General features: G+C 38.7%; 2 protein-coding genes across 2 annotated transcripts; one reads left to right on the forward strand and one right to left on the reverse strand.

The window, feature by feature from the left end:
• Window positions 1-345: 345 nt before the first annotated feature.
• On the forward strand, window positions 346-2,279 carry rps10 (ribosomal protein S10). The gene is made up of 6 exons (XM_057030127.1): window positions 346-502; window positions 901-1,050; window positions 1,271-1,445; window positions 1,883-1,960; window positions 2,029-2,084; window positions 2,198-2,279. Exons 2-6 carry the CDS (start codon window positions 901-903, stop codon window positions 2,237-2,239), a joined length of 501 nt encoding a protein of 166 aa, XP_056886107.1. The 5' UTR covers window positions 346-502; the 3' UTR covers window positions 2,240-2,279.
• Window positions 2,280-2,524: 245 nt separating this feature from the next.
• On the reverse strand, window positions 2,525-11,716 carry nudt3b (nudix (nucleoside diphosphate linked moiety X)-type motif 3b). Its single transcript, XM_057030126.1, has 5 exons — window positions 11,413-11,716; window positions 10,394-10,504; window positions 5,532-5,576; window positions 5,366-5,450; window positions 2,525-5,217 (listed from the first exon to the last, which is right to left on the reverse strand). Exons 1-5 carry the CDS (start codon window positions 11,509-11,511, stop codon window positions 5,021-5,023), a joined length of 537 nt encoding a protein of 178 aa, XP_056886106.1. The 5' UTR covers window positions 11,512-11,716; the 3' UTR covers window positions 2,525-5,020.
• Between the last annotated feature and the right edge of the window lie 167 nt (window positions 11,717-11,883).

Raw genomic sequence — 11,883 nt, forward strand, 5'->3', positions numbered from 1 at the left:
GGATAAGAGTTTACAAGCTGATATAATTAACACCTTTGTCCTTTGCCTCCAACCTGCAGCCAGACAGCAGAACAATTAACAATTTGTATCAAAGACTTTCATTACAGTATCAATATTATGTATTCAAGGCAAAACTGATAATTATACATTTACCATTGCCTACAGTCTAACTCTTAAAGAGTCTTATGAGTCTTGGCGCTTCCTACTTTAACAATAACAATAATCATTGGTAACTACACAGGACAGAACATGTTCACTCAAATCTCAAAATTGTTTTAACTCTCATGATACAATTTAAATAAATTAAACATGGGTTAGTATAACTAAAACAGCATATGTTTATTTGGCCATTGGACCGTGGATAGACGATGAGCGACGCTTGCCTTTAGTCCTCCCTAGCAATAGGTGGCGCCATAACACTACTAAGCCTTGGTTGTGGGAATAAGATTTCCGCTTCAACGACGGTCTTTCCTTCCGGCTCCGGTCTGTATCAAGTGGAAAGGTAAAGGCCTAGTCGGCATAATAATCTAAATTTATCTTTTACATCAGTCGTTGAATTAAAGTAATTTGTTTGCTTTTAGATTGCTCCTAATATAATAATAATCTTCTCATACGCATTTGTTTCTTAAACTCCCTTTTATTGTCGATATTCTCATTTGATTAGTGGAAGTGAACCCGATTGTGATGTTCAGCTATCACATTTCTTAAAATTTACATTTTAAAAACACTTGCTAGGGACATTTGAACTGATTTATTCAACTCAAGTTGTGGTCAGAATGCAGAATTCTACTTCATCGCAAAATGAGATTAGCTTATGTTCTTTTCCGGTGGAAGCCAGTTAGTATGCAGTCAGTGTGGAACATGGTTAGTATGTAAGAAGTGACATGTTGCTTATTACAGATGCTGATGCCCAAGAAGAATCGCATTGCTATTTATGAACTCCTCTTCAAAGAGGGAGTCATGGTGGCTAAGAAAGATGTTCATCTGACCAAGCATCCCGAGCTTGCTGACAAGAATGTGCCCAACCTTCATGTGATGAAAGCGATGCAGGTGGGGATCTATGTTCATCGCTCAGGCTACGTCATACTGTAAACGTAACTCAGTAAAATAAGATCAGTGTAGGAGCAACATCAGCGTTAGATAATAGATAATATGGCATCCTTGTTCCTTTTGAAAAGAGCACTTTTAAGTGAACAAGCTAATACAGCAAAATTGCTTTTTAGTCACTTTGCCAATTGTTAAAAATGTTTCCTCAATGTTTACTCCCCAGTCTCTGAAATCATGTGGGTATGTCAAGGAGCAATTTGCCTGGCGTCACTATTATTGGTATCTTACCAATGAAGGCATCCAGTACTTGAGAGACTTCCTCCATCTTCCCCCTGAGATTGTGCCTGCCACCCTGCGCCGCCAGACTCGCCCTGAGACTGCAAGGCCCAGGCCCAAAGGTAAGCTGCTATTTAAGAAATAACATTTGAATTAATAGTAACATTTTATCTGATTCCGGCCTTACACCAATGATCTTAATTTGGGGGTGATTCCTGAAATCAGTGGTACGTGGTTGGCTAAGATTGTGTGTGGATATTAGATGAAACGGTGACAAAAACATTCAATCCACACTCTTGAAGTGAAGTGAATAATCTGGGAGGTTAGATTGCTTTTATACTCCCTGCAAAGTTGCCTCAGCCCCCCAATCCAAATGTATCCTACAGTCACTCTACTCTTTAAACCAACTTGGAAATCTTTAGCTGTACTCCAATTGGGATATTTCAAAGATGAAGAAATCATTTCAATACCAAGCATTCGTTTTATGTTGCGTACTGGTATCTTGGTGTGTTGATCAATTCTCATATTTGTCTATATTTGTTTTCCTGTAATTGTGTAGGAATGGAAGGAGAGAGGCCTGCCCGCTTGAATCGTGCTGAGGCTGACAGAGATACATACAGGCGATCTGCTGCTCCTCGTAAGTATACAGATGAGTCGGGCTTCTAAACTTTTTATTTCTGTTTGTAATAATTATCTCTCCATTAGCTGGTGCTGACAAAAAAGCAGAGGCAGGTGCTGGAGCTGCCACAGAGTTCCAGTTCGTAAGTATTAATGCAATTTTTATTTTACCTACACCCGCCCATCTATTTGACAGTATTTTAAAGGAATCAGTGAAAATATTGATCTTTTTGACCCCGATTTATCCACATTGCAGAGAGGTGGCTTTGGGCGTGGCAGAGGACAGCAGCCTCAGTAAATTTTACTCTTTCTGTACAATAAAGAAAAATGCCTGTCCAGTTTGCTTAGTGTGGAGTTGTTCTGTTTAAAAGCTTTTTATAATTAAGTGGAAAATGTCAAATCTTATAAAAGGTAAAGATGATTTACAGCATCTAATCATTTAATTTGAACAATTAACCTAAAATTCTGGCCCAAAACACACTCACCTGTCATGCTGATATAAGTCAAATAATTTCAGTCCCTCATTGGCAGCCCTTGTCCTTACATTTTTTTTAATGCACAAGTGCAATGATCAACAAGGGGCTGAATGTGAAATACTTGTGTTTATTTGTTGGCACATTTATATTACAATCTTAAGTCTCACTGGCTTCATTCCCAAATGAGGAAACAAAATTCCATTGACAAGCATGAAACTTCAAGGATGAACTCAACAATTTAAAGTGTACGGATGTTTTATTAAACATTTCAATCAATAAACTTGCCTGTTCCCAAGTCACTCATGACCACAGGAGCATCAATTCACTGGTAAATGAAATCTGTAATACTGCTCACTTTCATTGTGGCTACCAGGCAGGGCATTACTTTTTCTGGACAGTTCTGAGTAACTCGATGGGTAAGAACTGGTCCTGTGATGTACAACCATGACAGCAGAGATCGCCATTGAGGAGGAGCAGCAGCTTCATCAGAATGCCACAGACTTCATTTAACTGACAGATTTTATACAATTTAAGTTTCCTCCTGTACTCAAACCTTTAGTCAAATAGTATGAATCACCATGCTCGTGGTGCTGTATAACATTTAAATAAGTTTCTTGTCAAAAACCTTGGGAACAAATTAAGATGTTATAAATGAGTAAATTCTTAACCACAAGTCTTTGCAAAGTGCAAGGTTGACTACTTTAAAACAAGGCTGACTTTGTGGGCATCATGGCCAAAGACTGAAGAATGTCTAACTACATATATAAAATACATGAATTCAGTGTGAACAGTCAAGCATTGGAAGATGGTGTAGAGCACAAGCAGACATATGACCCACCTTACAACGGTGATGATAAAAATCAATTGTGCTTGGGGGAGGCGTGAAGGCATCCAAATTGTTAATTTCCTAAAGTATAATTAGAATTTTGGCTTGTGATGAGAAAATTTGGACCAGTTGAAAGTTGGACATGAACAGGAAAACAAACCCTGATTTGATAGTTTGTTGTGATCTGCTTGAATTCTAAATTAAAATGGTGCTTTGAAACTGCCAAAGTGGAGAGCGGACTCATCCCACACAAACACAATTTAGATTAGAAACAGGGTTTGGATTATATTTGATTCCAAACAGCCTCCTCACTTTCAGTTATTGCCATGGTGGTTGTTCTTTAGCCTCAGGTGTCCTCCATGCTTCCCCAGAGTTCCATCATCTTCAATACCATTGAAACAAATCCTTTTATCACTCAACGTGATGTGTACAGTCCTCAAATATTTGGAAAATGCTTTGTCATTTATGTACTATCAACTCTAATCTGTGCAGAAATAATCAGTTTACAATAATAACCTATAACATGCCAAATACAGCGCCTCCAGTTTCACAGTATTGAGTCCATTGCCTCACGCCGCCTCGCGGTCGTGCGGTGCAGCTCGGCTTATGAGACTTTTGCCCCGCCTTTAGAGAGAAAACACATTAACAAAATAATTTTACATGTTAAAAACAAGGTGTCAACTATACAAGGCTTGTTGGTTCCGCATCTTGCCAAAGACAGTATTAGAGATTCATTTATTTCATTGTTGTGATTGTTTTTGGAGATGCAGATTAAATACTGAGGGTTTTAAAAGTAGGGGGGAAAGTGCCTATTGTAGGCACCAGTACTTTGCTGTCAGTGTAAACAATTACTTACAAACAAATGATTAATGAAATAAGATTTAATATCTTATGATATGTGCTGATTTTCTTTAAACATACAAATCAATGATTTTGAGATTTAGAACTTCTACCGTCTCGGTATTTGGAGGGAAGACTGACGTTAGTGACACAATTTTAAATGAAAAACGTGGTAAAGACACTGAGGAAAAAGTGTGGTTCATTCTACACAGTATGTTGACATTCTTTCACTCTTTTCCAGAATGTATATTCTGTCTGAGTGAACTTGTAGTGCTTATCAGATGAGAGGAAAATTCTACTGACATTTGAAATGACCAGTGAGGACCGAATCCATATGCAAGACACAAATAACCTTGAAAAGATCCAAAATTCTCAGACTTTACCAATTATTCGTTCCAATCAGTGAGATACAACAACACAGTACTTGTGCAAGAGCAGCCGTTCTCTCAATCTACTGAAATTTCTTGTCTTTACCAAAGGGGAGTACATCAATGGACATAAATCATTCACAGAAAAATTAAATTATAGGATTAAAAAAAAAAAGGACCACCAAAAGCCTTCTGCTTAAGCACTAAGTATACACTTTTACATTACAACAGTAAAAAGTAGTTCTTGCATTCAATAAACACCACAATAAGGGCACGGTAAGGAAAAACAAAAGGTGGGAGCAGGAAAACAATTTCATGCAGTTGTCAGTAAAAACAAAAAAGACAGGTCAAAAACTACATTTACATGTAATATAAATGTAATTTTTATGTACAAGTGTTACAGACTTGTCACTTAACACTTGTCATCAAGTCTGTGCCACTGTTCTGGCACAAAGTAGTTGGCAAGGCAAACCATGTTATTGACAGAAGAGCAGAGATATGAAAAGAAAGGAAAATAAGACCGCAGTTGGTGGCGGAAACTCTGGGGGGGTTTAGAGTTGCTCTTTTAGTTATCTGATACCCGAGACGGAGCTCTGATTGATGCTGTACGTAGGGGATAAATCTCCCCCTATTGTGGCCACCAACGGTGTTCCGTTACTGGTCAGGCAACTCTCCTGGAGAGCTTCAAAGTAAGTAGCCTGCACGGGCTTGTGACACCGCAACACTTGGATGGCTTCTTCAATTTTAAACCATTCCCTTTTCCTTCCTGTTGACAGAACAAGTTTTCACTAATTATATGCTCCACACAAAATACTGATGTAGAAAAAAAAGGGAGGCATCACTATTTTTACTACACAATAAAACAGAATTATTTATATTTAGACATCTATTTTCATAAACGACAGAAATTTTACCAATGTTGACCGAGTCCTCCCAGTCTTCGAGTACCTCAGTGACAATAAGAACATAAACGTAGGTTCTGTGTTTCCGTTCTTGGTTCTGAAAGGGGAAAACAAAATTAATTTCTCCTTCATTAACATAAAAGCATGTGAAAACTTATTAGTATGGAACAAGCATCACCTCAAATACTCCAACCAAGCGCCCTAAAGTCCCCTTCACACCAGCCTGTTTGAATAAAGAGAAGCTATTGAGAAAACGATGATTATTTTGTACTATTTATACATCTGCTGTAAAAAGTGTTGTTCCAATAAAAACAGTATGGCTCGCCTTTATTATTTAATTTTAACTTAAAGGGGTCATGACAGACCCAAACTCAACATAAGGGTTGACCGGATGTGTTTGCGATGAATCTCTGCTCCGTAATGACCACAGAGCAGATTTGTTTCAAATCAATTATCTGTGTAGACCAGTTGTGGCTTTGTTTCAATCCAACTCCAGCACAAGGTCCAATGATCTGGAGCCCTCCAGGAAAAAAATGCAAGGTGACAGAGCATCAAACTAGCACAGTGCAGTAAGGAAGTCAGTGCGAGAAAATAAAACATGATTTTTTTTTTCTCCCCAAAATAAAATAGAGTGTTTAGGGCAGATTATTTTCAACTGTGCCAAAGGGACCCATGCTTTCAAAATATACTTATATGAAAATATGAACCTAGAATAAAATAATTAATCTGTCAATTCCACATTTGAGTAAAAATAAATGTATTTTGTATTTTACAAGCACATTAACACCAACAAAAAACAAATGTGGATTATTTTACTCTTCTGGATGGAGGAAATACTTTAATCACTTGGTATGTGTCTCATTTTACACACAAAGCCGTAATATTAAGCTATCGTACATGATTCCTTTACTACTGCCTGTCGGAGCCATAACCGCTACTCACTCAAGATGCAGGAGTGGACAGACAGTAAAGCCAGTCCCAATTGCAATTAAATTCAGTGCATTAACGGTGTACGAGTTTAGGGTGGAGTAAATTGAATATGACTGTTTTAATCCCACACAATCTCATTTGATACGGTTTTTGGATTGTCATGAACTGACATGGTATTTCATACTTTGCTGAACTAAGAGCAAATTGGACTACAAGGAAGATAATGTGAAAAATTCAGAGGGGGCAGAATGAGAAGACAAATTCAACAAAAGTAGAAAAAAAACCCTTCTGATTTAAGCTCAAGATTTGGCAGGAGCGGTCAGTCTTCATACAGTTCATAGCAGTTGAGACAGGGAGGCCCAAACAGCCGTACACCAAAAAGTAGTGAATGCTAATTTGCGGGTTGGTCAAGAATATGGTGCTGTAGTTCAACACACGTTTTTGAGTTGTCAAAGATTAGATTCCACACAATGCATTAAATATAAAAGTAATACAATTTTTAAAAACAAATGCACATCGTAAATAATTTTACAGCCCTTTTTCTGTTCATGGACATTGCTTTACTTTAAACCCAGAAGCAGATAAAAGTTAAAACTTTTCACAGATAGTACTAACTGAATATGTCTCGATTGTTATAATTAAACATATTCTAATAAAAATAATCTTCAAGAAAGATGAGACCATTATAGCCCAAAGGAGAGTACTGGGTCAGGTTTGGATACAGCAAGAAAACTTGTTGACATCTCTGCAGCTTCTTCTTTAGGTTCCAGTTTCAGCCTATAAATAAAATGGAGCCTGTACTCACTGTATCAGGAACTTGTGGTGGAATCCAAGATCATATAAACCCTACAGGCCCACTGCTAGAATCCCCCAGAGAGCAGCCAAGGATTAAGCAATAGGCCAAAAGTCACAGGGGATGTTTTTATTACATAGGAAATGTATTCCACCTGGAGTACCAATATTCCTGTAACTATAAACTACCAGGCATCAACTTTGGAGAACGACGGACTTTGAGTGTGGGTTACAAGTTATTCAACCCAACTTATGCTTGTGACCATAAGAAAACTGAACTGGCATTTATTAGGATATGTGCTGTCACACCACTGTCCAAAAAGAGAGAAGACAAAACCGAACACGGTGTTGCACTCAACAGGAAGAAAAGCCACCACAAAGCATATTGTGTCCATTTAAGTAAACCTCAATAGTGATGTGACACTAAGAATGCGTTGGCAGGTCACAGAGTTCTGCAGCCTAAGCTTCCAAACAGCTGGAGACAAAATAGGCATTGCATGACTTAACCTACTGAGAGCAGACAGAGTGGAAATGTTGTGACAATACCAAAATAATGACTGACGGGATTGCTGACTGAAATAATACCATGGCAAAAATCATTGTGAGGGGCAACATTAATGCCCAAAGAGACGACAAGAGAGAATGTTTTTACACTGAATCTCAATGACAATTTTAACTTCACAAATCCAAGTAAAGTTGCTACACCACCTTCTTGACATAGCCAACATGTGTAAATGTGCTATTTTTCATTTATTACTTTGTTGAATGCTTTGCCACGGATTTACAGTGAGAGTAAAAAGTATTTGATCCCTTGCTGATTTTGTTGGTTTGTCCACTAATAAAGACATGATCATTCTATACTTTTAATGGTAGATGTATTCTAACATGGAGAGACAGAATATCAAAAAGAAAATCAAGAAAATAACTTTAAAGAATTTATTTTAATTTATTTGTTTTTCATTGAGGGAAATAAGTATTTGATCCCCTAGTATGCATTAGGAGTTCTGGCTTTCACAGACCAGTTAGACGCTCCCAAACAACTTGTTACCTGAATTGAAGACACCAGGTCTAACTAATCACCTGTATGTAAGACAACTGTTCACAGAATCAGACAATCAGACAGATTCCAAACTCTCCACCATGGGTAAGACCAAAGAACTCTCTCAGGACCTCAGAGACAGGATTGTTGACCTGCATAAATCAGGAATGGGCTACAAAAACATTAGCAAATTGCTGGGTATTAAAGTAACAACTATTGGTGCAATTGTGAGAAAATTTAAGAAGTATAACATGACCATCAATAGACCTCGGTCTGGTGCTCCACAGAAGATTTCACCTCGTGGGGTGGCAATGATCATGAGAACAGTGAGAAATCGGCCTGCAACCACACAGCAGGAGTTAGTGAATGACCTCCAGGCAGCTGGGACCAAAGTCACCAGGAAAACAATTGGCAACACTTTGCGCCGCAATGGATTAAAATGCCCGAAAGGTACCCCTGCTTAAGAAGGCACATGTGGAGGCTCGCCTAAAGTATGCCAATGATCACCTCAAAGATGCACAAAGTGATTGGGAGAAGGTTCTGTGGTCAGACAAGACCAAAATTGAACTATTTGGCCTAAACTCTACTCGTCATGTGTGGAGGAAGAAAAATGCTGCCTATGATCCCAGGAACACTGTGCCCACCGTCAAGCATGGAGGTGGAAACATTATGTTTTGGGGGTGTTTCTCTGCCAAGGGCACAGGGCTACTTCACCGCACCACTGGGAAGATGGACGGAGCCATGTACCGTGCAGTGCTGAGGGACAACCTCCTCCCCTCTGCTAGGAAGCTGAAAATGGGCCGTGGCTGGGTCTTCCAACATGACAATGACCCAAAGCATACAGCAAAGGCAACAAAGGAGCGGCTCAAGAAGAACCATATTAAGGTCATGGAGTGGCCCAGCCAGTCTCCAGACCTCAATCCAATTGAAAATCTATGGAGAGAGCTGAAGGTCCGAGTTGCCAAGCGACAGCCCACCAACCTTAATGATTTAGAGAGGATCTGCAAAGAAGAGTGGGCCAAAATTCCCCCTTGATATGTGTGCTAACCTTGTGGTTAACTACAACAAACGTTTGACCGCTGTGCTTGCAAACAATGGCTTTGCCACCAAATATTAAGTGCTTTTGGATAGAGGGATCAAATACTTATTACACTCAATGAAAAACAAATAAATTAAAATAAATTCTTTAAAGTTATTTTCTGATTTTCTTTTTGATATTCTGTCTCTCCATGTTAGAATACTCTACCATTAAAGATAGAATGATCATGTCTTTATTAGTGGACAAACCAACAAAATCAGCAAGGGATCAAATACTTTTTACTCTCACTGTATGTGTGTGTGAGGAGCCAGCACAGAAAAGAAATTATGAATTCAATATTTTGCTCCGTCTGCTGTCAACAAAACATGGCTGTTTTGCAAAATTGCCCCCTTTGCAGCAATGATTGTTTTTTTACCATGATACCAAGATGATGCCTGCTGTGAATGACTGGAGCAAGAAAAACACCTAAACATTGTATGTACATGCTTAGCCTTAGATGGATCACAAATCTTATCAGAATGCCATCTTTCATAAAGTAGGAACTGTGCTGAAAAGTTGGCTGCAATGAGATTTTTCAAGTTTTGGTGTACCATGCAACATTAGAGTCATGTGAAAATAAAAGTCTCTAGTTTTGGGTCACCACTCGAAATTACAAGACTTAACGGTAAGAGAAGAAAATGGAAATTTCAGATGTCACCTGCATAGGGTCATCAAAGAGTTTTAATTATGTATGCATGTGTGTGTGTGTCTTTGTCTGATGAGCCTTTTCATTCGATTTAAATCTGCTCTCCCCTTTTGACACATCTTTGTTCAAAGCACAAAAGCAGTGGCCATTAATATAATACTTAAAAATCATAAAGGTTACAAAAGTTTGTCAGTTTTTAAAAATTGTGGCATATAAATGCTGCCTAGCAAATATGATGCCAATGTTGCCAAGAGTGCTCTCTTTCTCTCTGTTCATTCAACCTGGAAAACCTGCAAAATGGGCTTTACAACATAGTATAAGGTCCAGTGTTAAATGCGGTTACGAGTTAAAAATGAAACAACACATCCGAGGACCTATGTTCAAATTGGGAATCTGTTCTTGATACTATTTTCTTGGTATAAACATGAACCAAAAATGGACATTTTACATATACATTTTGCATCTGAACGTAGAGGAGAGTCTATGGATTTGTTCAGTGAATCAAAAAGAACAATTATACCATATTAAAATAAAGCATCCATAAACACAACCAACCTCCTCACACACTTCTCGAGCCGCAGCAACACTTGGCTCCTCTTCAGGTTCCATTCCCCCCCCAGGAACTATCCACTTGTCAGGATGTCGACTACTGCTCACCAGCAACACCTGCAAATCATAAGTATGCTGGTGTCATTAATTTAACTACACGCAGTAGCCAAAAAATGAAAGATGCAAAAATATTCACACCACACTGCTTAAACATATGCTCTTCACCCATGTAATCTGTAAAAGTGATTACCCACGTGACATCTCGATACACAGTAAACACAATTTGAAGTAGCTAAAATTGCATCATACAAGATACATGGAAAAAAGTAAACATATCCAGGTTAAGACCACTAGGAGACGAACTCGAACTTGGAGTTGGAGACGAAGTGGAAGATTAGGCTGATAGTGGTATGCTGTAACCACAAATACTGTCGACACGTTCTTGTTTCCAGTATACGACAACGGCAAGTTCAAATATACAAACCCAATTATGTAGAGAGATGACATTATAGGTTCCATTGTCTAACCAGCAATCATGTTACTAAGAAGTTTGGCTAACGAAGCTAATGTAACATTAACACTGTATGAAACAATAATTACCAGGCAAAAATCATCCTTAGAGTGGATACAACGTAGACAATAATTTCTATTCACTCGCACCATTATGAAAATCACAAATGTCCGACTACTCCTCGGCAGCAACATGGCTTATTAGCAAGCCATCCTTAACCTTAGCATGGAGCTAACAGGTTGACATAAAGTAAGGGGCAGAAAAACCTGTCGTTGCTATGTGCGAAGCTAAAGAGGCTTACATAACACATTGATGTGTTGGCTCAAAACACTGAAAACAGAACTCAATCAGACAATGTGTTGATTTACATTAGGAGTGCCAGATCATGTTAAACTGACATAAACCAAAGCTTTTTCGATTAGGCAAACGGAATTAAACACAGGTAAGACATTGAAAGCAGTCGCGGCTGCTAATGTTAGCTTGGCCCGCTAGAAAGAATGTCCACCGGTCTCACCTCCTCCTCGGTTTCACTCCTGAAGCATAGGCAGGCGGCCCGCTTCTTGTACCCATCCCCGTCGTACGTCCGGGTTTGGTTTGACTTCAGCTTCATCATTTTCAAGAGCACAAATATTCTAAAATACAGCTAATTCTAAAAATAAAATAAAAAATGTAATTGCAAAGTCTTCCTCAGGGGAACCTCTGCGTTTGGATTAATAGAAATAACTTCTTCTTCGCTTCATTTTAACAAACCTAGGCACAGCTTCGGCACAATCGCCATTACAAAGAGCCGCTACGCCCACGACGTATTTTAACCTTTACTAGCGCAAAAAGCGTAAGGAAATTACGCAACCCACGTCCAAGAATTAGGAGGACAGATTTGGTGAAAATGCAACAACAATCTGTGACTGGAGTAAGGAAAAACCGACACCTTTGTTTGTAGGTTGTCATTGGTGCTAATTTGATGCGGTTTTGTTTGTTATTTAAT

Source organism: Takifugu flavidus, chromosome 4, assembly GCF_003711565.1.
Source record: "Takifugu flavidus isolate HTHZ2018 chromosome 4, ASM371156v2, whole genome shotgun sequence".
NCBI classification, from domain to species: domain Eukaryota; kingdom Metazoa; phylum Chordata; class Actinopteri; order Tetraodontiformes; family Tetraodontidae; genus Takifugu; species Takifugu flavidus.

Bases quoted from the DNA above. Each gene is read 5' to 3' on its own strand.
- rps10 (XM_057030127.1), top strand. From the start codon at position 901: ATGCTGATGCCCAAGAAGAATCGCATTGCTATTTATGAACTCCTCTTC. The intron at 1,051-1,270 runs GTGGGGATCTAT...TTTACTCCCCAG, and splicing joins ATGTGATGAAAGCGATGCAG to TCTCTGAAATCATGTGGGTA. The intron at 1,961-2,028 runs GTAAGTATACAG...TCTCTCCATTAG, and splicing joins CAGGCGATCTGCTGCTCCTC to CTGGTGCTGACAAAAAAGCA.
- nudt3b (XM_057030126.1), bottom strand. From the start codon at position 11,511: ATGATGAAGCTGAAGTCAAACCAAACCCGGACGTACGACGGGGATGGG. The intron at 5,451-5,531 runs GTGATGCTTGTT...TTCCCCTTTCAG, and splicing joins GCTTGGTTGGAGTATTTGAG to AACCAAGAACGGAAACACAG. The intron at 5,218-5,365 runs GTAAAATTTCTG...TTCTGTCAACAG, and splicing joins GGAGGACTCGGTCAACATTG to GAAGGAAAAGGGAATGGTTT.